This window comes from Melanerpes formicivorus, unplaced genomic scaffold, assembly GCF_026170545.1.
Source record: "Melanerpes formicivorus ecotype bairdi unplaced genomic scaffold, bMelFor1.0.p_v2 SCAF_13, whole genome shotgun sequence".
Classification (NCBI taxonomy): Eukaryota; Metazoa; Chordata; class Aves; order Piciformes; family Picidae; genus Melanerpes; species Melanerpes formicivorus.
This window is the reverse complement of record NW_027142365.1, coordinates 17,882,858-17,909,511: the sequence shown is the minus strand read 5'-3', so window position 1 is coordinate 17,909,511 and position 26,654 is coordinate 17,882,858. Positions and strand designations below refer to the sequence as shown.

Below are 26,654 nucleotides of genomic sequence, written 5' to 3'. Positions count from 1 at the left end.
CTCACAACTAACCTTACACTTTTTCACACACACACACACACACACACACACATACACACTAGCTTTCAAGTTTGATAATTAAGTTTCTTTCCTGTCCACTTTTACCTGCAGTAGCCTAAAAGGTAGCACAGGAAAAGACTAAAAGGTAGAATATTTTAAAAGATTAAGACCAGGCTGGACAGTGCCTTCAGCAACCTGCTTTAGTGGCAGGGGGATTGAAACCAGGTGATCTTTAAGGTCCTTTCCAACACAAACCATTCTATGGTTTTAAGAAGACAGAACAGGGAAAGTCTAGAAAGGTAAAACAGGAATAGCCTAAAAAGGTAGAACAGGGATAGTCTAAAAGGTAGAACTGGGATAGCCAAAGAAGGTAGAATAGGGATAGCCTAAAAGGTAGAACTGGGATAACCTAAGAAGGTAGAACAGGGATAACCTAAAAGGTAGAACTGGGATAACCTAAGAAGGTAGAACAGGGATAGTCTAAAAGGTAGAACAGGGATAACCTAAGAAGGTAGAACAGGGATAACCTAAGAAGGTAGAACTGAGATAGTCTAAGAAGGTAGAACAGGGATAACCTAAGAAGGTAGAACAGGGATAGCCTAAAAGGTAGAACAGGGATAACCTAAGAAGGTAGAACAGGGATAATCTAAAAGGTAGAACAGGGATAGCCTAAAAGGTAGAACAGGGATAGTCTAAAAGGTAGAACAGGGATAACCTAAGAAGGTAGAACAGGGATAGTCTAAAAGGTAGAACAGGGATAACCTAAGAAGGTAGAACAGGGATAGTCTAAAAGGTAGAACTGGGATAACCGAAGAAGGTAGAACAAGGATAATCTAAAAGGTAGAACAGGGATAGCCTAAAAGGTAGAACAGGGATAGTCTAAAAGGTAGAACAGGGATAACCTAAGAAGGTAGAACAGGGATAGTCTAAAAGGTAGAACAGGGATAACCTGAGAAGGTAGAACAGGGATAACCTAAAAGGTAGAACTGGGATAACCTGAGAAGGTAGAACAGGGATAGTCTAAAAGGTAGAACTGGGATAGCCTAAAAGGTAGAACAGGGATAGCCTAAAAGGTAGAACAGGGATAACCTGAGAAGGTAGAACAGGGATGGTCTGAAAGGCTTTTTCCTCTAGACACACTAGCTTTCAAGTTTGATAATCCTGCTGGGGTTTGGATGTAAGAGAAGCAAAACCAAAGCCCCATGTAGTTCAAAACAAGCAAACAAATAAAACAACAGAAAAAAAAAACGCAACACAAAAAAGACAACCAACAAACAAAACCAAACTCAGCAGCAGATTCAAGAATCTAGTACAAGGGAAGTGTGGATGTGGCCCTCACCAAGAGGGAGTACACAGAGCAGTGTTTTGATGTGTTCAGCATTCTGTGGAGGTGAAGCCCACTTGAAAGAGGACAAGAACGTGATGGAAGGTGTCCAGAGAAGGGCCATGAGGATCAGCACAGGGCTGGAGTTCCTCTCCTAGGAGGACAGACTGAGAGAGTTGGGGCTGTTCAGTCCGGAGAAGAGAAGGCTCCAAGGAGACCTTCTTGTGGCCTTCCAGTATCTGAAGGGGCTACAAGAAAGCTGGGGAGGGACTTTTGAGGGTGTCAGGGAGTGTGTCGTAGTTTGGGCTGGCTGCCCTCTGCTACAGGGGTGTTTCCTGTGTCCAGAAGTCCAGCCCAGTGGGTGGACACAGGAAATTAGGTTATTTCCTACCATGATCCCTTGCACCACTATAAGTTTCACGGCGGGGTCTGGCACTTCCTCTTTTCTTCCTCCTCCGTCAGCCGGTAACTGGGGGAGAGATCTCCTGGCTTTGGGCCTGGCTAGGCCCATGGCCACGGGGGGGATGGGCAGTCTCAGATCTGGCCAGCTGAGACTAGCCTAGCAATGGGAGGGGGAAGAAGGAGCCCTGGGGGTCTCGGGTGTACCCTCAGGTAGGGATGGGATTTCTCTGGGTCTGTTTTGGGTTCTTTTCTCTTGTCACTGTATCTCTAGTTCTCTGCACGCACTCACTGTTCTATTTAAACTTTCCATCACTTTTGCAATCCGTTTGTCTGAGTCATTATTTCTGCGCGTGGTGGGGAGGGGGGGGCCTGCCCCAACCCATTACATTTTGGACCACGTGGCTCAGTTGGTAGGGCATAAGACTCCGAGTGTTGAGATTGCGGGTTCGAGCCTGCAATGGGCAGTGATGTCCTTCTTTTTATACCCTTGCTGGGCAGGGAGGGGGGAGTGGAACAGACTCAGCTTTCCCAGGGGGGAGACGCCCTTCAGGGAGTGTAAAGTACCCGCAAGCCTTCCACCTTGCTTTCTTCTTTTGTTTTCAGAAAAAGGTGTTAACCCACCACAGAGTGATAGGACTGGGGGGGATGGAGCAAAACTAGAAGTGGGGAGATGGAGATTGGATGTTAGGAAGAAGTTGTTTCCCAGGAGGGTGGTGAGAGCCTGGCACAGGTTGCCCAGGGAGGTGGTGGAAGCCTCATGCCTGGAGGTGTTTGCAGCCAGGCTGGATGTGGCTGTGAGCAACCTGCTGCAGTGTGAGGTGTCCCTGGCCATGGCAGGGGGGTTGGAACTGGCTGAGCCTTGAGGTCCCTTCCAACCCTAACAATTCTATCATTCTAAGAAACTCACAAAGCCCATAGCTCTTCCGATGGAATCTACAAATCCTCTCCCTCCAAATGCCATATTTGATTACCAGACTCTAGGGAACAATGTTACAGAAGCAGAGTTCAGCTACCTAGCAAACAAGAACCCTTCTTCTTCATCTGCCAGAGAACTGCTGTGTCACTGCCTGGCCTCCTTAAAATGACAGAGCTTGGCAATTAAGATGAAGAGCGGTGAAGGGTTTTTGCTCTGTATTCCACCTGGAGGTGGCAGACATCTCTATGTTACAACAGAAAGAGCATCCAGATATTCCTTTGCTTTTTTCCTTTGACTTGTTTTGCACTATTGGGGCTTTTTCTCAATCCTCAAAACCAGAAGATTTTTTAAAATGAAAAGTAAAGGGAAGGACAGAGCATGGAAGGGAACCAAATCCTCTTTCCTATCCTCTTCTTCCTTCTCTTGGCAGAAGAGCATTGCCACTGCTCCAACACAAGGCCCACATACCAGGGGGCCTTTCTGCAATGCCAGCATGTGAAATGAAGAGGGGTTTGAATCCATTTCACCTGATTAGTTTGTTTTCTGACCAGACTCACAGAATCACAGGATCACCAAGGTTGGAAGAGACCTCAAAGATCATCAAGTCCAACCTATCACCACAGACCTCATGACTACTAAACCATGGCGCAAAGTGCCACGTCCAATCCCCTCTTGAACACCTCCAGGGATGGTGAGTTCCTTGTTCTGGGATTTTCTGTGGCACATATGGGTGGGTGTCAAAGCCTCAGGAAAACCCTACACAGAAACATTTCAGATACAGAGCCACAGACACCGGTCTGTGCTGAGGAGAGACATCTCAAGTGTTAAAAAGTCCTTTCCTTGTCCCAGACTCTGGAGGTGGAGCTACTGAGAGGAATATATATAGAAAGTGTTCTAAAATAGCAAGCCTTTGGGGAAAAAAGATAATAAAAGAAGTCTCCAAAATGGTGAACTTGTGCAAGATTCAAGCATTTTTCCTTTTGCCTTTGACAGGAGAGAGTCTAGTTGGAGACCTCTATCTAGTGGAGTCCCTCAGTGGTCAGTACTGGGACCAGCACTCTCAATATACTCATAAACAACCTGGATGAGGGAACAGAGAGCCCTGTCAGCAAGCTGGCTGATGACACCAAGCTGGGTGAACACCAAATTGACACTCAGTGAGGCTTGGACAGGCTGAGAGCTGGGCAAGGAGAAATTTAATGAGATTCAACCAAGGCAAGCGTAGAGTCTTGCACTTAGGAAAGAACAACCCCATGGAGCAGAGGAGGTTGGGGACTGACCTGTGGGAGAGCAGAAACAATACCTTAATATGTTGATCTTGGTAAGGACCTCTTCCACACATCACCACGACAACAGATTTAAACAGAGACACAAATGCAGGCTTGCCTGGGCCAAAACAACCAGGGACATAAAGCCCATTTCCTATTCTCATTATGGGAAATAATAGGAAATATCTGTTAACAATTAAATCAAGCTGACAAAGTGATGCTAAAAGGGCTTGGAATAGAGCCAAAAAAAGCTCAGAACAGGTCTAGAGAGGCAGTGTGCACTGGGCTGTGAAGCTCACTTCGTATCATCATAGGAAGAGACATAAAACCCAGCATGAAGTGCATCATTGCTATCACCTATTAAAAGAGTTTGGAATAGAGTTCAAGTACCAAATAAAGATGGACAGAGAAGGCATCAGGGATCAGAGGGATCAGAGTTATATCAAAGGGCAGTTCTGCAGTCTGAGCAGTTTCTTCCTCACCTGTTTTTCATCAGAGCTCCTTGTATGTATTTATACAGCGCCTGACACAAAGCAGACTCTCTAAATACTGGCCACTAGTATGGAATCATAAAATAGAATCACAGAATCACTTTGGTTGGAAAACACCTTTAAGCTGATCCAGTCCAGCCATTCTCTAACTCTACCAAGGCTGGGGCTAAACCACGGCCCTCAGCACCACATCTCAGCCTCTGAAACACCTCCAGGGAGGTGGATTCAATCACCTCCCCAGGCAGCCTGTGCCAGTGCTTGAGACCACTTCAAGAAAGAATTTTCTTCTAATCTCCAAACTAAACCTCACCTGGGGCAACTTGAGGCTGTTTCCTCTCATCCTATGCTCGCTACTAGGCACAAGAGATCAACATCCACCTGGCTCCAACCTGCTTTCAGGGAGGTGCAGAGAGCAATGAGGTCTCCCCTCAACCTGTTTTTCACCCGAATAAACACCCCCAGTTCCCTCAGCTGCTCCTCAAAAGTTCTGTTCTCCAGATCCTTCTCCAGCTTTGTTGTCTATCTCTGAACCAACTCCAGCACCTCAATGTCTTTCTTGTATTGAGGTCCCAAAAATAGAGCCCAGGACTCAAGGTGTGACCTCAGCAGTGCTGAGTACAGAGGCACAACCACTGCCCTCATCCTGCTGGTCACATTATTCCTGATCCAGGCCAGGATGCTGGTGGCCTTCTTGGCCACCTGGGCACACCCTGCCTCATCTTCACCTGCTGTGGATGACCACCCCCAGGTCTTTCTCTGCTGCACAGCTTCCCAGCCACCCTGTCCCAAGCCTGGATCATTGCAGGGGGTTAATGTATTATCTGGTGAGTGGGAAAACATAAAGATGGCTTACAACCTTCTAAAATTAGGGGTAGTTTGAGGTTGTCAGGCAGCTAAATGGTAGTGATTACCTTTAATACATTCTTACATTAAAAAAAAGTAATTAAAAATTAATAACCCTTTAGATAATCAATTTAATGTAGCTTCTACACACTGGCCACAACAACCCCAGGCAGCATAACAGGCTGGGGTCAGAATGGATGGAGAGCAGCCAGGTAGAGTGGGATCTGAGGGTACTGGTGGATAGTAGGCTGAACATGAGCCAGCAGCATGCCCAGATGGCCCAGAGGGCCAATGGCATCCTGGCCTGCATCAGGAACAGTGTGGCCAGCAGGAACAGGGAGGTCATTCTGCCCTGTGCTCAGCACTGGTTAGGCCACACCTTGAGTCCTGTGTCCAGTTCTGGGCTCTTCAGTTTAGGAAAGATGTTGAGCTGCTGGAAGGTGTCCAGAGAAGGGCAACAAAGCCGGGGAGGGGTCTGGAGCACAGCCCTGTGAGGAGAGGCTGAGGGAGCTGGGGTTGCTTAGTCTAGAGAAGAGGAGGCTCAGGGGAGACCTTCTTGCTGTCTACAACTACTTGCAGGGAGGTTGTAGCCAGGTGGGGGTTGGTCTCTTCTCCCAGGCAACGAGAACAAGAGGACACAGTCTCGAGCTGCACCAGGTGAGCTTTAGGCTGGATGTTAGGAAGAAAGAGAGATTGGCCATTGGAATGTGCTGCCCAGGGAGGTGGTGAAGTCACCATCCCTGGAGGTGTTTAAAAGAGATTTGGATAAGGAGTTTAGGGACGTGGTCTAACAGTTGCATACAGGGAGGTGTTAGCTTCTGGTTGGACTCAGTTTCCTTAAAGTCTTTTCCAACCACGTGATTCTATCACAGTATCACAGTATCACTAAGGTTGGAAGAGACCTCAAGGATTATCAAGTCCAACCTCTCACCACAGACCTCATGACTAGACCATGCCACCAAGTGCCACATCCAATCCCCTCTTGAACACCTCCAGGGATGGTGACTCCACCACCTCCTTGGGCAGCACATTCCAATGGCTAATGACTCTCTTGGTGAAGAACTTTCTCCTCACCTTGAGCCTAAACTTCCCCTGGCACAGCTTGAGACTGTGTCCTCTTGTTCTGGTGCTGCTTGCCTGGGAGAAGAGACCAAACCCTTCCTGGCTACAACCACCCTTCAGGTAGTTGTAGAGGGCAGTGAGGTCTCCCCTGAGCCTCCTCTTCTCCAGGCTAAACAACCCCAGCTCCCTCAGCCTCTCCTCATAGGGCTTGTGCTCAAGGCCTCTCACCAGCCTTGTTGCCCTTGATTCTAAGCTTCACAGATGCATCTTAACCCTGGTTCCCAAGCTGCTGAGAGCATAAGAAAGCTTTCCTGTGTGAGGAAGTTACCACTTGATAGCCCTTTTTCATTTGAAGGATGAGAGCCACAAGCACCTGCACAGTTTCATACAGGAAGAAGTACTTCAATAGAAAAAATTACCATTATATGCTTGACTTGCCCACTGAAAAGCACAAGGTAATTTAGTTAGTTTCCAGTTGAGAGCTATCTTTTTATTTCAGTTCTAGTATGTCTTTCAAGAGGGGAAATAAAAACCACCCAACAGTGATTAATGTACATTTGGAACAAAACCCCAACCACCACACAACACAGCTTCAGAGTTAGCAGAGCCTTTGGACTGCCAGGGTTAGGAAAATGGTGAAAGGCAATGCAGGCTAAAGCCACACTGCACTCATGTGGTTTGCTGCTTTAACCAACCAGGCAATAACCTGCACACACTGGGGTGTGACTGTTCAGGGTGTGGGGTTAAGAGTGGCCTGTGAGGTCTCAACACACCGGGATGGTGGTGTTAGTGAAAAGGATGGGAGCAGAGGTACCTCCTTCATCAGATGGCCTCGTTAGCTCACTGCAGTAAGAAAAGGTTGGGTTGGTGTCAGAGCCATCTGATTTATAGTCTCCCAGGCTGGTGGAATGCAAATACTGCTTACTGTAACGGCTTGCTCTTTCTACAAAGGTAGAAAGGAAACAGCACAGTAAATAGGTGAGAGAAGAGCAAAGACAAGCAACAGCGAGAAACCCCCAGCGCTGCTAACTGACCTTCATACACTGAGAGCATTAAAATCAGGGCAAAGTTACTTGCTCCCAATTCTGTGTCCATTTAGAGCACCTTTAGTTCAACGGGCTGCTGCCAAACAAGATACACCCCCTGCTTTAAAAGCATAGGAGGAATGGAATGCAGGATGGAGATACTGAGGGGGAGAAAAATGGGATGAAGAGGAAGCATGGGAAAATTTCCAGTGAAAAAACAAAATGTTGCTTCACCCTGTTCCAGAGTGGTGAGACCCTGGAATTAGGTGGCCCAGGCAGTTTGTGAATGCCTCCTCCCTGGGAGGATAGCTTCACCCTGTTCCAGAGTGGTGAGACCCTGGAATTAGGTGGCCCAGGCAGTTTGTGAATGCCTCCTCCCTGGGAGGATAGCTTCACCCTGTTCCAGAGTGGTGAGACCCTGGAATTAGGTGGCCCAGGCAGTTTGTGAATGCCTCCTCCCTGGGAGGATAGCTTCACGCTGTTCCAGAGTGGTGAGACCCTGGAATTAGGTGGCCCAGGCAGTTTGTGAATGCCTCCTCCCTGGGGGTGTTCAAGGCCTGGGGGGTGATGAGGCCTTGAACAGCCAAGCCCAGTTGAGAGGGGACCCTGCCCATAGCAGGGAGGTTGGAGGAGATGATCTCTAAAGTCCCTTCCAACCTAAGCCATTCTCTAATTCTATTCCAAAGAAGTCCAAAAATAAAATGAAATGGAATAAAATATTTTTTTAAAAAAATAATCATAAAATAAAATATTAAATTAAATTAAGAAAACAAAACAAAGTAAAATAAAACAAAACAAGGTAAAATAAAGTAAAATAAAGCAAAATAAAATAAAGCAAAGTAAAATGAAGTAAAATAAAGTAAAATAAAATAAAGTAAAATAAGTAAAAAATAAAAGTAAAATAAAATAAAATAAGTAAAAAATAAAATAAAATAAAATAAAATAATGTAAAAAATAAAATAAAGTAAAATAAAGTAAAATAAAATAAAGCAAAGTAAATTAAATTAATTTACTTTAATTTAATTTATTAAATTTATTAATTTAATTTAATTAAATTAAGAAAACAAAACAAAGTAAAATAAAACAAAACAAAGTAAAATAAAGTAAAGAAAAATAAAATAAAGCAAAGTAAAATAAAATAAAGCAAAATAAAGTAGAATAAAATAAAGTAAAATAAAATAAAGTAAAATAAAATAAAATAAAGTAAAATAAAGTAAAATAAAATAAAGCAAAGTAAAATAAAATAAAGTAAAATAAAGTAAAATAAAATAAAATAATGTAAAAAAATAAAATAAAATAAAATAAAATAAAATAAGTAAAAAATAAAATAAAATAAAATAAAATAATGTAAAAAAATAAAGTAAAATAAAATAAAGCAAAGTAAAATGAAGTAAAGTAAAATAAAATAGAGTAAAATAAAATAAAATAATGTAAAGTAAAATAAAATAAAGGAAAATAAAGTAAAATAAAATAAAGGAAAATAAAATAAAGCAAAGTAAAATGAAGTAAAGTAAAATAAAATAGAGTAAAACAAAATAAAATAATGTAAAGTAAAATAAAATAATTAAAATAAAATAAAGTAAAATAAAATAAAGGAAAATAAAAAATCAAGTCAAATAAAATAAAATACAATACAATAAAATGCTTTGCATGCTGAATGACATCCAAAAGAATATTTCACGTTGCACTCCTAGCAGCAAAGCAAACACAAGTGCAAAATTCAAAACAAACAGCTGCAGGGAGGGTTAAAAACCAACCCTCAATCCAAAACCTTGCAGAGCCAAAACGCTGCTGCCTGTTATTCCATTGCCTCCTCTCCTTTTCCATCTACCCTTGAATTATGAACACCTTGGAGCTGCAAGGAGTAGCAGCACAAGGCATAGTATCATGTGCCACAGAAGGAAACAGTGGAGGGAAAGAAAAGATCGGTGTCACAAATTGACCACCTTCTGTATCTCTGAAATCTCAGGGAGGGGCAACGACTTGAAAGTTGTACTTATAGGAAGGACAAAGGAGGTCCAAGTGACTGCTTAAGTGATAGGAATAACTGTTGCTTAGGAGAAGATTTCTTTCATTATTTCTTCTCTGTGCATGTGGTTACAGCTGAAGTCTCTCTCAAACACTTCCAAAGTACACTTTAAAGCGCTGCAGTGATATGGAGAGATAGATATATAGATGTATATATATTATATATATATCTATATGAAAACATACTTATAAACCATATGGCTGGCACATTGGCCTGAAAATTTACTGTCTCAATCTAGTTTCACACACACATGAAAAGCTGAATTGGGGGAAAAGTCAGGATATAAGCAATACCAGAAAGCATATGCAGACTCCTAGACTGAATATTGTCCTCCAGGGGATCAATGTCGAAGATGGAGCCAGGATCTGTGCGCCAAACTTTAAGGTCTTTTCCCAAAGCACAGAAATGAGGAGACAAGACAAACAACAAAAGGAAGTAAAAGCATGAAAGGGATGAGTTTGAACAATCAGCAACCAATTTCCTTCAGCTAGAAATTAACTAAAAGGACCAGAAAGCACTAATTTCCTGCTTAAAGGAACTCTATGCATTTGTTGTAAGCACTGAGGTTATTTTAAGGGCCCTTTTTCTCCCCATGTTTGTTTTCCTTCCTGAAATATGATCATATTATTTTCTTAGGTCTAAATAAATGGAGACAAATTAAAAATCACATGCCAGAGCTCTTTTGCCTCTAGCAGAACCAAAAGCAGAAGAGCTGCAAGATTATTTCCCCAGTCCACCAGCAGCGTCCTTACTCCATGGAGATGCTGCAGGCTATATCCTTATAGCTGACAGTTGGCAGCTTGCATCTCACCAGTTGCTCAAGTCACAAAATCTCCAGAGTAGCCACCTTTATTAATCAATACCCCCCAAAAAAAAAGAAGTAGGGTTACAAATCCAGCTGCAGAGGTAATAGAATCATAGAATTGTCAGGATTGGAAGGGACCTCAAGGCTCAGCCAGTTCCAAACCCCCTGCCATGGCCAGGGACACCTCACACTACAGCAAGTTGCTCACAGCCACATCCAGCATGGCTGCAAAAACCTCCAGGCATAAGGCTTTCACTACCTCCCTGGGCAGCCTGTGCCAGTCTCTCACCACCCTCATGGGCAACAACTTCTTCCTAACATCCAACCTGAATCTATCCATTTCTACTTCTTTTCCATTCCCCCCAGTCCTATCACTCCCTCACACCCTCGAAAGTCCCTCCCCAGCTTTCTTGGAGCCCCTTCAGTCTTCTGGAAGACCATAATTAGGTCTCCTCAGAGACTTCTCTTCTCCAGACTTAATAGCCCCAACTCTCTCAGTCTGTCCTCATAGCAGAGCAGCTCCAGCCCTCTGCTCATCCTCGTGGCCCTTCTCTAGACACATTCCAGCACCTCCAGATCCTTCCTGTAATAGGGGCTCCAGAACTGGACACAGTGGAGTCCCCATCCCTGGAGGTGTTCAAAAAAGGCTTGGATGTGGCACTTGGAGCCATGGTTTAATTGTCAGGAGGTGGTAGGTATTAGGTCATAGGTTGGGCTTGATGATCTCTGAGGTCTTTTCCAACCTGGTTGATTCTATCATACTTCAGGTGGGGTTTCACCAGAGTGGAGTAGAGGGGGAGAATCACCTCCCTCGACCTGCTGGCTATGCAGGTCCACATTGTAGACATCTACAGTTGGGTAAAATGAAGTCCCTCCTTGACTTTCACTAGTAATTCCTTTTGCTTTCCATGTACCTGCAGTTCCTGGGACACAGACTTATTGTTGATCTACCACCCCACTATCAAAAGGCACTTCTAACACAGCAGTTCTTTGCCTCACTTGATGAACAATTATCAGGAGAGTCATGGCTGGTCTGCAATTTTATTTTGTTCCCAGCTTCCCAGGACATTCCATGAGCAGGGAGCTCTCTGCTTCCTACTCTCAAACAAGCAGATATCATAACAAGCAATTGGCTCTGAAAAATCACCTGCTGAAATATCCCTGGGTATTAGGCTCACAGGTTTGCCATGGCTTATTTCCTTTTAAGGAGCTGCATTATTTCTGCTGTTTGGCAGGCCTGGGGAAGCTGCATGCCATGTTTTCACAATATCACAGTATCACCAAGGTTGGAAGAGACCTCAAAGACCATCAAGTCCAACCAAAGGTGGAGTATTTTAAGGTGACAAACAGTATTTCAGTGAGTATTTCAGTCAGTTACAGCTCAAGAATTTACCTCAGAGATGTTAATCCTGTTTGTGCTAGCAAGCTTTCTGCTGCTGAACACAGGGTTGTACTCCTGAGTCTTACACAGGGCTCTGGCACTGGTGTGGTGCAGTGCAGTGCAGGGGGAGGTTTGAAGTCCACATGAAACAGCACATTGCAAACTATTCAACTGCAACTTTGCAGCTTTTGTCTCTCTGTTTCTTTAGCTGTACCACCTGCTAAGCGAGTTCAAGTGCTTGGGTCCCCACAGACAGTGAATTTCTGCCCTTGATTCAGAATGTGTGACCCTCTGAGACTTTTGTGGGCTTAAAAGCATCCACCTGTGCCTTCCTTGGGCAGAGCCCTCTAAACACTCACCTCGGTGTGACACAGGGCTGCAGCTAGAGGCATGTAAAAGGTGGTTATAGAAAAGGAAAGAAACACACTTCTTCATGTGCTAGGGACTCATTCAGAGACTTAAAGGCAAAGACTGGACAAGCATCTGCCAGGAATGATAGAGACACGCTCAACCTTGCTTTAGGCAGGAGTTTGGACTCTATGATCCCCTGGTAAGCCCATCTGACCTGCAATTTCTCTGATTTTTGAGTGGCAGACTTGTAGTCAGCCCTTTCCATTATTCCCATGTATGAAGGATTGTAGAGTGCTCTCTCAGCTTCTTGTCCCACATACAGAACCTCTGGGGTCTACACTGTTGTAAAGTGCAGGAGAAGGAAAAGGAGGGTGTGGGGGGGAAACACCCAACAACCACCAGGCCACCATTGCCTTTGCCATAGCAGCCTTGCTAGCTTGTGAGAGATTACAAATATCCAGTTTGATTTTGAAATAGTGTTTACTGTGAATACCCCAAGTGATGCAATACTCTGTCTTGACACACAAACCCAACCTGTATTCTACTCTCTGAACATCTGGTCTTATCTTGGTCTGCTTTTTAGAACACTGGTGTTTGGCTTACCACAGATCTAATGAGTTTTGAATTATTGGCTGGCCAGAGATCTAATGAGTTATGAATTACTGCCTTGCCAGAGACCTAATGAGTTATGTATTATCAGCTTACCAGAGATCTAATGAGATATGAATTACAACTGGGAAGGCTGTGTGAAAGTCTAAAACAAGAGGTAAATGGAGCACGTGCAGCTGTGGAGAAATTGCTGACTGATGATGGAAAGGGAAATCTCCAAGTGGTCTGCAACATTTAAACACTGAAACCTTGGAGATCAGAGCTTTAATAATCTCTCTTCTGTGCAAAATGAACACTATTGCAGGTATTTTTGGCTTTTCTTAGAGATCACAGCTTTAGTAATCTCTCTTCTGTGCAAAATGAACATTATTGCAGGTATTTTTGGCTTCTCTTGGAGATCAGAGCTTTAGTAATCTCTCTTCTGTGCAAAAATGAACATTATTGCAGATATTTTTGGCTTTTCTTGAAGATCAGAGCTTTAGTAATCTCTCTTCTGTGCAAAATGAACATTATTGCAGGTATTTTTGGCTTCTCTTGGAGATCAGAGCTTTAATAATCTCTCTTCTGTGCAAAATGAACATTATTGCAGGTATTTTTGGCTTTTCTTAGAGATCAGAGCTTTAGTAATTACTCTTCTGTACAAAAATAAACATTCTTGCAGGTATTTTTGGCTTTTCTTGAAGAGTCAGAATTCAGACTTGAAGCCTGAATTATTCATAATTACCACAGCAGACTACCCACATTTGGGGGAAAAGGAGACAGTAGATGCCAGTGTATCTCCTATTCATTCCCATCATTACCCCAATAGAAGCTGGCACTCAACCAGCAGCTCAACACAAGTTCCACACTGAGAAGAGTGGAAACAGAGTTGGGGAGTACAACGACAAATGCTGCCTTGTACAGAGGCTTTCATCTTCCCCACAGTGCCTTCCCCAGCAGCAGTATTTAACAGCTTACCCACAATGATTCCAGGTCTCCTGTCCATCTCCACGATGTGGGGGTGCACACCTTTGTACGCTGCATCGCTCACGATCTGGGTGTTTTTCCTCACGCGCTCTGTGATCGGATCATCTACCACCGGGGTGAAGCCTCTGCCCCTCGTCTTCTCAAAATCTTCATGGTATTTTACCTGGCAACACAAGGAGAATCACATTCACAATCCCCCAAGCTGCAACTGACAGCAAGTTCTAGGCAAGAATACCCACATTTGGTTTAAGAGGCGTGTTTGTTCTTTGGGGTTTGCACCACAGCCAGGACTGGCACACCCATCACAGCATCACCAAGATTGGAAGAGACCTCAAAGATCATCAAGTCCAACCTGTCACCACAGACCTCATGATGAAACCATGGCACCAAGTGCCACATCCAGGTTCTTCCTAAGCACCTCCAGGGATGGTGACTCCACCACCTCCCTGGGCAGCACATTCCAATGGCTAACAACTCTCTTGGTGAAGAACTTTCTCCTCACCTCCAGCCTAAACTTCCCCTGGCACAGCTTGAGACTGTGTCCTCTTGTTCTGGTGCTGGTTACATGGGAGAAGAGACCAACTCCCTCCTGACTACAACATCCCTTCAGGTAGTCATAGAGAGCAATGAGGTCTCCCCTGAGCCTCCTCTTCTCCAGGCTAAGCAACCCCAGGTCCCTCAGCCTCTCCTCACAGGGCTGTGCTCAAGGCCTCTCCCTAGACTTGTTGCCCTTCTCTGGACACCTTCAAGAGTCTCAGTGTCCTTCTTAAACTGAGGGGCTCAGAACTGGACACAGGACTCAAGGTGTGGCCTAACCAATACAGAGTCCATGGGCACAATGACTTCCCTGCTCCTGCTGGCCACACTATTCCTAATGCAGGCCAGGATGCCATTGGCCTTCTTGGCCACCTGGGCACACTGCTGGCTCATGTTTAGGTGGCTGTCAATCAGCACCTCCAGGTCCCTCTCTGTTTGGCAGCTCTCAGCTACTCTGACCCCAGCCTGTAGCTCTGCATGGGGTTGTTGTGGCCAAAGTGCAGCCCCTGGCACTTGGACTTGTTGAATGCCATCCTGTTGGACTCTGCCCAGCTGTCCAGTCGGTCGAGGTCCCTCTGCAGAGCCCTTCTGTCATCTAACAGATCAACAACTGCTCCCAACTTTGTGTCATCTGCAAATTTGCTGATGATTGACTCAATCCCCTCATCCAGATCATGAGCCGGGCTGGATGGTCAGTCAAGCCTTTTCTATCTCCCTGACTTATTCTCTTGATATTTTATCACTATTTTTCCATTTGCTTTCCATTGCCACTGAATGGCATCCAGGCCTGCATCAGGAACAGTGTGGCCAGCAGGAGCAGGGAAGTCATTCTGCCCTGGACTCAGCACTGGTTAGGCCACACCTTGAGTCCTGTGTCCAGTTCTGGGCTCCTCAGTTTAGGAAAGATGTTGACTTGTTGGAGCATGTCCAGAGAAGGGCAACAAAGCTGGGGAGGGGTCTGGAGCATAGCCCTGTGAGGAGAGGCTGAGGGAGCTGGGGTTGCTTAGTCTGGAGAGGAGGAGGCTCAGGGGAGACCTTCTTGCTGTCTACAACTACCTGAAGGGAGGTTGTAGCCAGGTGGGGCCTGGTCTCCTCTCCCAGGCAAGCAGCACCGGAACAAGAGGACACAGTCTCAAGCTGTGCCAGGGGAGGTTTAGGCTGGATGTTAGGAAGAAGTTCTTCATAGAAAAAGAGATTTGCCATTGGAATGGGCTGCCCAGGGAGGTGGTGGAGTCACCATCACTGGAAGTGTTTAGGAAGAGCCTGGATGAGGCACTTGGTGCCATGGTTTAGTTGGGTTTAGATGGTGTTGGGTAATAAGTTGGACTCGATCTCAACGGCCTTTCCAACCTGGCTAATTCTATATTCTATTCTGAATTAACTCAAGCAGCACAGCATCCTCTTAAAGTCACACAGAGGAGGGAAAGTCCATCTGGTCCATTTCCTTCTTCTCTAAGATAGGATGGCTCTCTACTGATGTAGACATTTCTATCAGTAAAAGAACTCTGACCTTCCAGCAGTAACAGCTCTAAAGAACTGAGGAGTTTCAATTCCCTGACATGCTGTTTCATACAAAAGGTATCCTTTTGCTTTTTTGTTTTTCACATGCCAGCTGGCTTTCAACACAGGATTCTGGAGAGAATTGCAGATATTTTAAGCAGCCTGCTATCAAAATAAACAAATTAATTAACTTTAAAAGGACACTAAGGTAGAAAATGTTCTATCACCAAGTGTTGGAGCAAACCCAGGATTAGTAAGAGTTATACAGCAGTGCCCCCAACTCCACATATTTATTTCTCAGCCTTAATCATCACAGGATGAATCTGCCAAACATTCTCACACAGGCAGCTGCACACAAACCAACTCATTCCAAGAACAAAAGCCACTCAGAGACCGGGGATGTGCACGGGCACAAGGTGAAGTGTGTCACCTAATCCAGCCAAACTGTGTGATGCTCAAAGGAGGGGTTCACTTCTTTTCAAAGCAAGAACCCAAACAGCAGACAGACAAAAAGGAACAGGCATTTAGCTACTAGAAAAACTGTTCATTAGTATTTTGAAAGTGTTCCTGACAGTCATGAGCAGTTAGCAAACACTCCTCTCAACAGCCACGAGGTGAAAACAGTCCTGTACTTGAGCAGAGAGCTTCAGCAGTTACCTATATTAATGGGAGTCAAAATCCAGTGGAGGTCAAGTGCCATTCCTTAGTACACTCTAGTTATAGGAAGAAAGTACCCTACCATTGAGATGTTGTTTTGGGTTTCTCTGACATGCCTGAGCTCAGGTGTGTCTAGAAGCACACTACGTCTACCTTTCATCTGCCTCTGATCGCTGCTGTACTTCACCTGCAAAACAGCAACCACAGCACAGGGGTTTGGTTCATGGTAGACATCACACAGTGAGAACCACACCATGCAGCTGTATCCCCCCCAAATCGCAGTGTCCAACAGGCTGAGTCCAGCACAGAGCCACAAAGATGCTGAAGGGAGTGGAACTTCTCTATGAGGAAAAGGCTGAGGGAGCTGGGGCTCTTTAGCTTGCTGAGGGAAAGACCAAGGCTTCAGAGGGACTGTTTATGAGGGCCTGCACTGGCAGGAGGAGGGACAGTGGTTTGAAATTAGAGAAGAGTAGATATAGATTGGGTGCTAGGAAGAAGTTCTTAACCATGAAGGTGGATGAACACTGAAACAGGTTGCCCAGGGAGGTGATTGAGACCCCATCCCTGGAGATATTCAAGGTAAGGCTCGACAGGGCTCTGGGCAGCCTGATCTAGTTGGAGATGTCGCTGCTGACTGCAGGGGGGTTGGACAGGATGACATTTGGAGGTCACCTCCAACCTGGGTGATTCTGTGATTAAAAAATAAATGGAATCCACTGAGCAGATGATGCTGTTGGATTCATTTGCCACATGAAATCTAAATGGAGAAGCACATCCTCGTTACGGCCCTCGAGCGACTACAAATCCAAGTGACCAAAAGATTCAAACCACTTGCCGAGCTGATATTGTCTTGATTCTTCTTGACTCTCTCCATCTCAGGAGTGATGCTCACAGCAGTAGCTTTGCCAAGCTGCTCTCTGTAGTGAACCTGTTGTTGAACAGAACCAAATGGTACACACTTCATCAGCTAAAGCAACACCACGTTGCATTACATTAAACCACCTGATTGGAAAGGTCATCCAGGAAACAGCTGAGAAGCTGAAATGAATTTGAGGTTTATTAAAGCTTAGAAATCTTGATTTTTGTAGCACAACCTTGAATATTTGCTGTACAGTCCTCTTACCAATGCATTTGTGTGGGTATATAAAGATATATGCACACAACATCTTGACATTTCCCACACTGCTCTGTGGCAGTGGAGAGAAATGGATTTGGAACAGGGTAAGCCACCAATAATACAGGCAAGCAAAAGAAACAAAGAGTCATTTCAGCAATGCCCACTGGAAGTGTGTATTTGTCCTTGTTCCATAAGGATATTCTCCACCTTCTAACTTTTATACTTTACAGAGTCACAGAATTGTTTCAGTTGGAAGAAAGCTCTAAGATCATTGAGCCTAACCATGAACCCAACACCACCATGGCCATTAAACAACATCCCCATCCACAGGTTCCTTGAACACCTCCATGGTTGGTGACTCCACCACCTCCCTGGGCAGCCTGCTCCAATCCCTGACCACTCTTGCAGCAATTATTTTTTTCCTTATCTCCAGCCTAAACCTCCCATGGCACAATTTCATGCCCTTTCCTCTTGTTCTATCACCTGATACAAGGGAGAACAGATCAAACCCCACCTCACTCCAACCTCTTTAAGGCAGTTGCAGAGAGCCAGAGACTCTCACACACACAACCAACTAGGTTGGAAGAGACCTCCACGATCTTCAAGTCCTCTTCTCCAAACTAAACAACCCCAGTTCCCTCAGCTGCTCCTCACCAGACCTCTTCACCAGCTTCAGTGCCCTTCTCTGGACACACTCCAGCACCTCAATGTCTTTCTTGGAGCAAGGGCCCCAAAACTGAGCCCAGGACTCAAGGTGCAGCCCCAGAAGTGCCAAGTACATATATTCAAAGGTGATAAGACACAGGGGATGCAATCAGCCAAATGCCAGCTGAATCCAATTGCTTGAATGCCACCATGTCTTTGTTTAAATGTGCTGCAGGAATATCTTCTCTATTGCTTTTCACCAAAATACACTTGTTGCAACAATGCATTAAGCAAAAGCACACTAAAAGCAGGGTCAGTATCTAAAGGGGATAAAGGGCAGCATGTGGCATTGGCAGAACAACCAAGCCAGTGTTAAACCTTCTCCCAGATACTGGGAAGTCAGATGTGGTACACATTGAGTAAATAATCAGAGATTCTTGCATGACTTCACAGAACCACAGAATTGTTTTGGCTGGAAAAGCCCTTTAAGTACATCCAGTCCAACCATTCTCTAACTCTACCAAGGCTGGGGATAAACCATGGCCCCTCAGCACCACATCTCTGCCTCTAGGCAAGACCTCCAGGGTTGGGGATTCAACCACCTCCCTGGGCAGCCTGTCCCAGCGCCTGAGAACCCTTTCAGGGACAAAGATTCTTCTAATCTCCAACCTAAACCTCCCCTGGGCCACTTGAGGCCATTTCCTCTCATCCTATTGCTTGTTACTAGGGAGAAGAGACCAACCCCCACCTGGCTCTAAACTCCTTTCAGGGAAGTGTAGAGAGCCAGAAGGTCTCCCCTCAGCCTCCTTTTCTCCAGGCTAAACAGCCCCAGCTCCCTCAGCTGCTCCTCACAATACCTGAATTGATGCCAACCCACATAGTTTTGTGCCAAACATTTCTATGCAAACCTTTTATTTATTCTATTTTTCTTTAAGTAAACTCTTGGGCTTATGTGATAAGGATAACTGTGCTGATACAGGGTTCTGCAGAGCACTCTGGCATTAACATATATATTGCTCAAGCAGCTGTCTTCCCACACAGCACAGTTTTGTTCTGTCCACATCAAGATATTCCAGCTGAGAAATTAACAACTTATAAAACTCATAGAATCACAGAATTGTTAGGGCTGGAAGGGACCTCAAGGATCATCTAGTTCCAACCCCCCCTGCTTGCCAATTGCCATTTGTGAAGATGAATTCATTATGCAAGAAGTAACATCTCTAGAACAAATCTGAACTTAAAGAATCTGTGCCCAAAGCTCATCCTGTGACCTGAAGGAGAATTTTGTTTTCCCAAGGTAATTTAATTTCCCAATGAAATCTGAAAAGCACAAAAATTGGTGACAGGTAAAGCAATTATGTGAATGGGACAATGACACAAACTGGCTCGAATCACTTAGGAGACCAGGTTGGTTTGGAGGGCGTGCATTCAGGGGAGCTAGGTCACAGAATTGTCAGGGTTGGAAGTGACCTCAAGGCTCAGCCAGTTCCAACCCCCCTGCCATGGCCAAGGACACCTCACACTACAGCAGGTTGCTCACAGCCACAGCCAGCCTGGCTGCAAACACCTCCAGGCAGGAGGCTTCCACCACCTCCCTGGGCAACCTGTGCCAGGCTCTCACCACCCTCACAGGGAACAATTTCTTCCTAACATCCAATCTGAATCTACCCACTTCTAGTTTTGCTCTATTACCCCTAGTCCTACCTGACACCCTAAGAAGTCCCTCCCCAGCTTTATTGTAGGCCCTCTAAGGTACTGGAATGCCACAATTGGGTCTCCTCAGAGTTTTCTCTTCTCCAGACAGCACAACCCCAACTCTCTCAGTCTGTCTCCATAGAGACGTCAACATAAATCCAGCAATAAACAGCACACACTTAAGTTAGAGGTAAAACGGTAACTCTAAATCAGGTGGCAGGTAACATCCCAGGGAAACACTGCAGCTCTTTGTAGCCCTGTGAAATGCAGCTGCTGGTGGTGGCTCCCAGTGAGGACAATGAGCTCCCAGTGAGCTCTCAAAGACTCAATAATGAGGCACAGCTCCAGCAATGCAGGAAGGCAGCAATGTACTCCAAAAGCCTTCACCTTCTTCCCTGTGCTCCTCCAGGGGGGTTGTGGAGTCTCCCTCTCTGGAGATATTCAAAACCTGCCTGGATGGGTTCCTGTATGACCTGCTCCAGGTGCTCCTGCTCTGGCAGGGGGTGTCACCGGTTGGGGCTGTCCCCTTAAGAAAGGGAATATGGTGGACGGAAGTTGATAAACGAAAAGAAGGATCTAAACTAATTTCATTGGTAAAGTGGGAGGAAGCACCTTCTGAACTGGGAGTGCAGGAGGGTATACTGGGCATTCCAGCACTTTATCTTCAATCTTGCTTCCGCTCCTCCGCAGGGCAGCAGCTTTCTGTGCTGGGCTTTCTGCCAAGGCTTCGGCCTTGAAAAACTTATAAGCTATAAGGCCTGTATTAACTCCTTTCCAATTAACACAAAACTGCTTCTAACTTTTTTTCTCCCTCTTTCTCTCTCTTTCTAACCTGCTCTGCGGAAAAGGGGGAGAGAGGGGGAGAGCGGAGGTGGGGAATCCCATCATCAGAGGGGGGAACTCTCATTTCTGTGCTACTCTGTTGTATATCTTTGTATATATTGTAAATATTGTAAACCTGTATATATTTCCCTGCATATCCTACATTGCTTTGTAAATATACAGCTCCACTGCTTTGCTAATTCAGCTGTGAGTTTTTTTTTCCCTTTCCCTTCAATTTTCCTTCCCTTTACTTTACAGGGGGGAGGGAGGAGGCTTTTGGGCCTTACCCTTCCAACCCTACGACAAGGGGGGTTGGACTGGATGAGCTTTGGAGGTCCCTTCCAAGCCCTAGCATTCTGTGATTCTGTGCCTTTCTATGGTTATGGCAGCCAGTAAACACTGAAGGTCACTGAAGGAACCAGAAAGAGACAGAAAAGAGGAGCTGGGACTTGAGTGCAATTGCAGCCATCTGTTACAAACAAAGTTTTGAAAGGATATTATCTTAATAAATAGGAATAAATAAATAAACATATGTCAAATTTCCCTGCAATTATTGCAGAGAGTAATAACTGCAAACACTGCAGCCACATCTTCAGCTCACCTGCCATTTCCCAACCCAAGCCATGCCTTTTCACAACTGCTTCCTAAACGAGGGTTTTCAAGTAATTCTATCACTGAGCCCCCACCTAACTAAAGAAAAGGCTCAGCTGCTGGAGACAGAGCTTTGCACTCATCCTGTACACCCAAATACTTCAGAAAGGATTAAACAAGAGCAACTTCCCATGCTGACATTCTCTTGATTCCTCTTGACTCTTTCCATCTCTGGGGTGCTGCTCACTGGCGTGGCTCTGCAGAGCTGCTCTTTGTACTGAACCTAGCAGACATGGCAGAAGGTATCACACAAAAGCTTCAGAGGAACAGAAATCCAGCAGTGTGTTAGAAACCATTAAACTGTCAGTGCTTTGGGAGAGAAAACACCATGCCTTCACAAACATCCTTTCACACTCTGCTTGACACTCACCTTCCTGCAGGTCTTCTATGTCAGACAAGGACAACTGAGACTTCAACAGGAATACTTCACTCTCTGTGTGTTAACCAAAGTGCAAGACTAAGGAGTTATCATTCATTAGTCTTTGTGGACAAACAGGGACTAGCACAAAGCACCACAGACATATTCAGTGAGGAGCAAACACACAGAGCACAGCAGAGAGAAATGTGCAAGCAGGCAAAACGAGGCACACATTGCTAATATTCTTCTGGTTTTCCTTGACTCTCCTCAGTTCAGGTGGATCAGAAATAGTTGTGGCTTGGTGAATTTCTTCCTTGTATTTGATCTGCACAATAAACATCACAAAATGTTATCAATTTTAAGATGCAGGCACTAAAACACAGCAAACAGTTTGTGCTTTCTCTCCCTTTACACACTGCACAGCTAGACCAAACTTATCAACATCATTGACCTGAAAATCATAGAATCACAGAATCAATTAGGTTGAAAAATACCTCAGAGATCATCAAGTCCAACCTATTGCCTAATACCTAACACCTCCTGACAACTAAACCATGGCTCCCAGTGCCACATCCAAGCCTTTTTTGAACACCTCCAGGGATGGGGACTCCACCACCTCCCTGGGCAGCACATTCCAATGGCCAATCTCTCTTGCTGGGAAGAACTTTCTCCTTACCTCAAGACTAGACTTCCCCTGGCACAGCTTGAGACTGTGTCCTCTTGTTCTGGTGCTGGGTGCCTGGGAAAAGATTTCTGACACAGGCTGCTAGGGTCTTGTTTGATACATCCCAGAAGATGTTTGCATACAGCAAACCCAGTATCCTTAACTTACACACATGGGATTGTGGCTATCCTCGTGACAGTTGAGATGCTTCAGATACTCCTTGGAGATCTGAATCCCTGGCAATGACTTGGCCTTCCTATTATCCTGCTATGGAGTCTCTACCAGTCCATTCCAGAAACCAATCATTTCACAGATGTGTTATTAAAGGGTGCATAACTTCTAAGTCTCATTCAAGTTCTCAAGAAACACCACAAACCTATCACGCAGAATGCAGATGTTTGGCTAGATCACAGAACTGTAGAATGGTAGGGGTTGGAAGGCAGCTCTGAAGGTCATTGAGTCCAACCCCCCCTATTACAGCAGCATCACAGAGGACACAGTCTCAAGCTGTGCCAGAGGAAGTTTAAACTCAAGGTGAGGAGAAAGTTCTTCACAGAGAGAGTTGTTAGCCATTGGAATGTGCTGCCCAGGGAGATGGTGGAGTCCCCATCCCCGGAGGTGTTCAAGAGGGGATTGGATGTGGCACTTGGTGCCATGGTCTAGTGGTCATGAGGTCTTGGGTGACAGTTTGGACTTGATGATCTTTGAGGTCTTTTCCAACCTTATTGATTCTATGATTCTATGATCACCCAGAGCAGGTCACACAGGAACACATCCAGGCAGGTCATGAAAGTCTCCAGAGAAGGAGACTCCACAACCTCTCTGGGCAGCCTACTCCAGGGCTCCAGCACCCTCACACCAAAGTTTCTCCTCACATTGAGATGGAATTTCTTGAGCTTCAGTTTGTATTCATTGCCCCTTGATCTATCACAGGACACCATCAAAAAGAGACTGGCCCCTTCTTGATACATCTTGATGATGTCTTCGAAAATGCCATCAGATACTTGCTGCTGCGTTGCTAAAATCATAGAATGGCTTGAGTTGGAAGGGACTGTAAAAATCATCTAGTTCAAATACCCTGTCATGGGCAGGGACACCTTCCACTAGCCCAGGTTGCTCAAGGCCCCATCCAATCTGGCCTTGAACATTTCCAGGCTTGGAGCCTCCACAACTGCTCTGGGCAATGTGTTCCAGTGCCTCACTAGCCTCCCAAGGAACAATTTCTTCCTAACGTCTAATCTGGGATTCCCCACACATATTAATTCAGGACCTTTTCTGTGCAACTAGGAAAAAAGGACTTGTGAGAAGTGTTATTTTAACAGGAGAGCATAGGAAATCAGCAGCTAATCTGGCTATGGGTAACTTTAAAGCCCTGAGGATTACACAGCACCTGCAGTCACCTGAGAATTCCCAGTGAACTGCAGTTTAATGGGAAACCAGAGCAGGCCTGCCTCTGTGGCAAAGCATACGGTCAGACACTTTGAGAACAAATCATCAGCTCTAAACACAGGAACTTAAATTCAGCTTCTTGATTTTGGATATTGAGTTGGTGACCTTAAACCCCCTCAGTTTAGGAAAGATGTTGAGCTGCTGGAAGGTGTCCAGAGAAGGGCAACAAAGCTGGGGAGGGGTCTGGAGCACAGCCCTGTGAGGAGAGGCTGAGGGAGCTGGGGTTGCTTAGCCTGGAGAAGAGGAGGCTCAGGGGAGACCTTTTTGCTGTCTACAGCTACCTGAAGGGAGGTTGTAGCCAGGTGGGGGTTGGTCTCTTCTCCCAGGCAAGCAGCACCAGAACAAGAGGACACAGTCTCAGCTGTACCAGGGGAAATTTAGGCTGGAGGTGAGGAGAAAGTTCTTCACAGAGAGAGTTGTTAGCCATTGGAATGTGCTGCCCAGGGAGGTGGTGGAGTCACCATCACTGGAGGTGTTTAAGAAGTGCCTGGATGAGGCACTTGGTGCCATGGTTTAGTTGATTAGATGGTGTTGGGTGATAGGTTGACTTGATGATCTCAAAGGTCTTTTCCAACCTGGTCTATTCTATTCTATTCTATTCTATTCTATTCTATTCTATTCTATTCTATTCTATTCTATTCTATTCTATTCATACTGCCTCCTGAGGGTACCTCTTGGGAAGAAATTTCATAGAACCATAGAACTGTTTTGGTTGGAAAAGACATTGAAGATCATGGAGTCAATCTTTACCAGGGCTAGTGCTAGCCCATGTCCCTCAGCACCACACCTCTGCCTCTTTGAAACACCTCCAGGGATGGGGATTCAACCACCTCCCTGGGCAGCCTGTGCCAGTGGTTGGGAAGACTTTCAGGGAAGAAGTTTCTTCTAATGTCCAACCAGCACATCCCATAGGGCAGCTTGAGGCCATTTCCTCTTGTCCTATCACTTGCTGCTAGGGAGAGGAGACCAACCCTCAAATTGTTTCAACCTCCTTTCAGGGATTTGTAGTGAGTGAGAAGGTCTCCCCTCAACCTCCTCTCCTTCTCCTAAGTGCTGCAGCTAATCATCTCCACTTGGACTTTGGGGGCTGCATTCTGGTCCCCTAGGGCTGGGCATCCAGTAAAGAAATGGTCTTACTACTGAGGACTGAGGCAAAGAAGGTATTGAGTACCTCAGCTTTTTCCTCACCCTTGACAACCATGCCCCCCTCTGCATCCAGCAAAGGACAGAGATTATCCTTAGTCCTCTGAACTAAGAGACTACCAAAGTCCCTTCCTTCATGTGCCTTTGTTTGAAGCCCCTTGTGCTTTGTTTAGATTGACCACACAAACTCCTGAGAACAGTTGTGGTTTGTTAGCTCTGTGGACACATCATTAAAGAAGGGGAATATATCTGACCACACATATCTCAGAAACAAAGAATCAGAGAATTGTCAGGGTTGAAAGGGACCTCAAGGATCAACCAGTTCCAACCCCCCTGCTATAGTCAGGGACACCTCACACTACATAAGGTTGCTCACAACCACATCCAGCCTGGCCTTAACCTCCAGGGATGAGGCTTCCGCCACCTCCATGGGCAACCTCTGCCAGTCTCTCACCACCCTCATGGGAAACAACTTCTTCCTAACATCCAATCTCAATCTACTCATTTCTAGTTTTGCTCCATTCCCCCCAGTCCTATCACTCCCTGACACCCTCAAAAGTCCCTCTCCAGCTTTCCTGTAGCCCTCTGCAGATACTGGAAGGCCACAAGAAGGTCTCCTCAGAGCCTTCTCTTCTCCAGACTGCACAACCCCAACTCTCTCAGTCTGTCTCCATAGCAGAGCAGCTCCAGCCCTCTGCTCATCCTCATGGCCCTTCTCTGGACACCTTCCAGCACCTCCAGATCCTTCCTGTAATACAGGCTCCAGAACTGGGCTCAGGACTCCAGGTGGGGTCTCACCAAAGCAGAGCAGAGGGGGAGAATCATGTCCCTTGACCTGCTGCCTATGCTGACAGTGCTGATATGCTGACAGTGAGGGAGTGATGAGTCCTAACAACCTTGGGTTGTGCCTCAGCTCTTCTGGAAGGCAACACCTATACTCTTTCCCCACATTTGGGGTGTCCATGTTGGCCAAGACCTTCTGTGCTCTCAGTTCCTCACATCTGGCCTCCTATTTTTTCCCCCCAGTCCACTGCACCAAATGTCACTGAGTAATTTGCAACTCTCTTCTCCAAGACTTAGGTACTTCTGCCAAAGTTTTCAAGAACACAGACAAAACAACTTGTTGTTTGGGTTTGGGTTTTTTTTCCCCCCCTCCAAACTCTCAAAGCTTGGAACCTGCTTTGGCTGAAATGTAGAAATAAATAAACCAGCCCAAAGCAGTGATCAGGAATGGATGGAAAATTTTAGTCCAGGCAGTTTAGGACTGGTAGAAGCACTAACACATTGGGGGGGGGGAGGGAGGGGGGAAGTGTTTTTAAAATAGAGACTATTAGGGAAGCTTAAGAACTGGCAGTGCTGCTGGTCTCAAAAATGCTTCCAAATGTCCATTGCTGGAGTTTTAGTCAGCTTCATGGTGTTGACTGCCACCTAAACATGAGCCAGCAGTGTGCCCAGGTGGCCAAGAAGGCCAATGACATCCTGGCCTGCATTAGGAAGAGTGTGGCCAGCAGGAGCAGGGAAGTCATTGTGCCCATGGACTCTGCATTGGTTAGGCCACACCTTGAGTCCTGTGCCCAGTTCTGGGCTCCTCAGTTTAAGAAGGACATTGAGAGACTTGAAGGTGTCCAGAGAAGGGCAACAAGTCTGGGGAGAGGCCTTGAGCACAGCCCTGTGAGGAGAGGCTGAGGGAGCTGGGGTTGCTTAGCCTGGAGAAGAGGAGGCTCAGGGGGGGACCTCATTGCTCTCTCCAACTACCTGAAGGGAGGTTGTAGCCAGGAGGGAGTTGGTCTCTTCTCCCAGGCAACCAGAACCAGAACAAGAGGACACAGTCTCAAGCTGTGCTGGGGGAAGTTTAGGCTGGAGGTGAGGAGGAATTTATTCCCAGCAAGAGAGATTGGCCATTGGAATGTGCTGCCCAGGGAGGTGGTGGAGTTCCCATCCCTG

General features: G+C 45.7%; 1 protein-coding gene across 4 annotated transcripts in view; it reads right to left on the bottom strand.

Moving 5' to 3' along the window:
• The window catches only part of LOC137444980 (LIM zinc-binding domain-containing Nebulette), a 354,339-nt gene that overhangs the window by 19,326 nt on the left and 308,359 nt on the right, over positions 1 to 26,654 (bottom strand). The window contains exons 11-17 of one of the 4 annotated variants that reach the window (XM_068146342.1): positions 21,687 to 21,779; positions 21,228 to 21,319; positions 17,002 to 17,095; positions 16,249 to 16,353; positions 13,464 to 13,635; positions 9,654 to 9,746; positions 7,121 to 7,249 (exon numbers count right to left, since the gene is read on the bottom strand). In XM_068146342.1, the coding sequence (XP_068002443.1) occupies positions 7,121 to 7,249; positions 9,654 to 9,746; positions 13,464 to 13,635; positions 16,249 to 16,353; positions 17,002 to 17,095; positions 21,228 to 21,319; positions 21,687 to 21,779 (778 nt within the window). The remainder of the gene's footprint in view (positions 1 to 7,120; positions 7,250 to 9,653; positions 9,747 to 13,463; positions 13,636 to 16,248; positions 16,354 to 17,001; positions 17,096 to 21,227; positions 21,320 to 21,686; positions 21,780 to 26,654) is intronic. The other 3 variants (XM_068146343.1, XM_068146344.1, XM_068146345.1) reach the window with 3 other exon arrangements.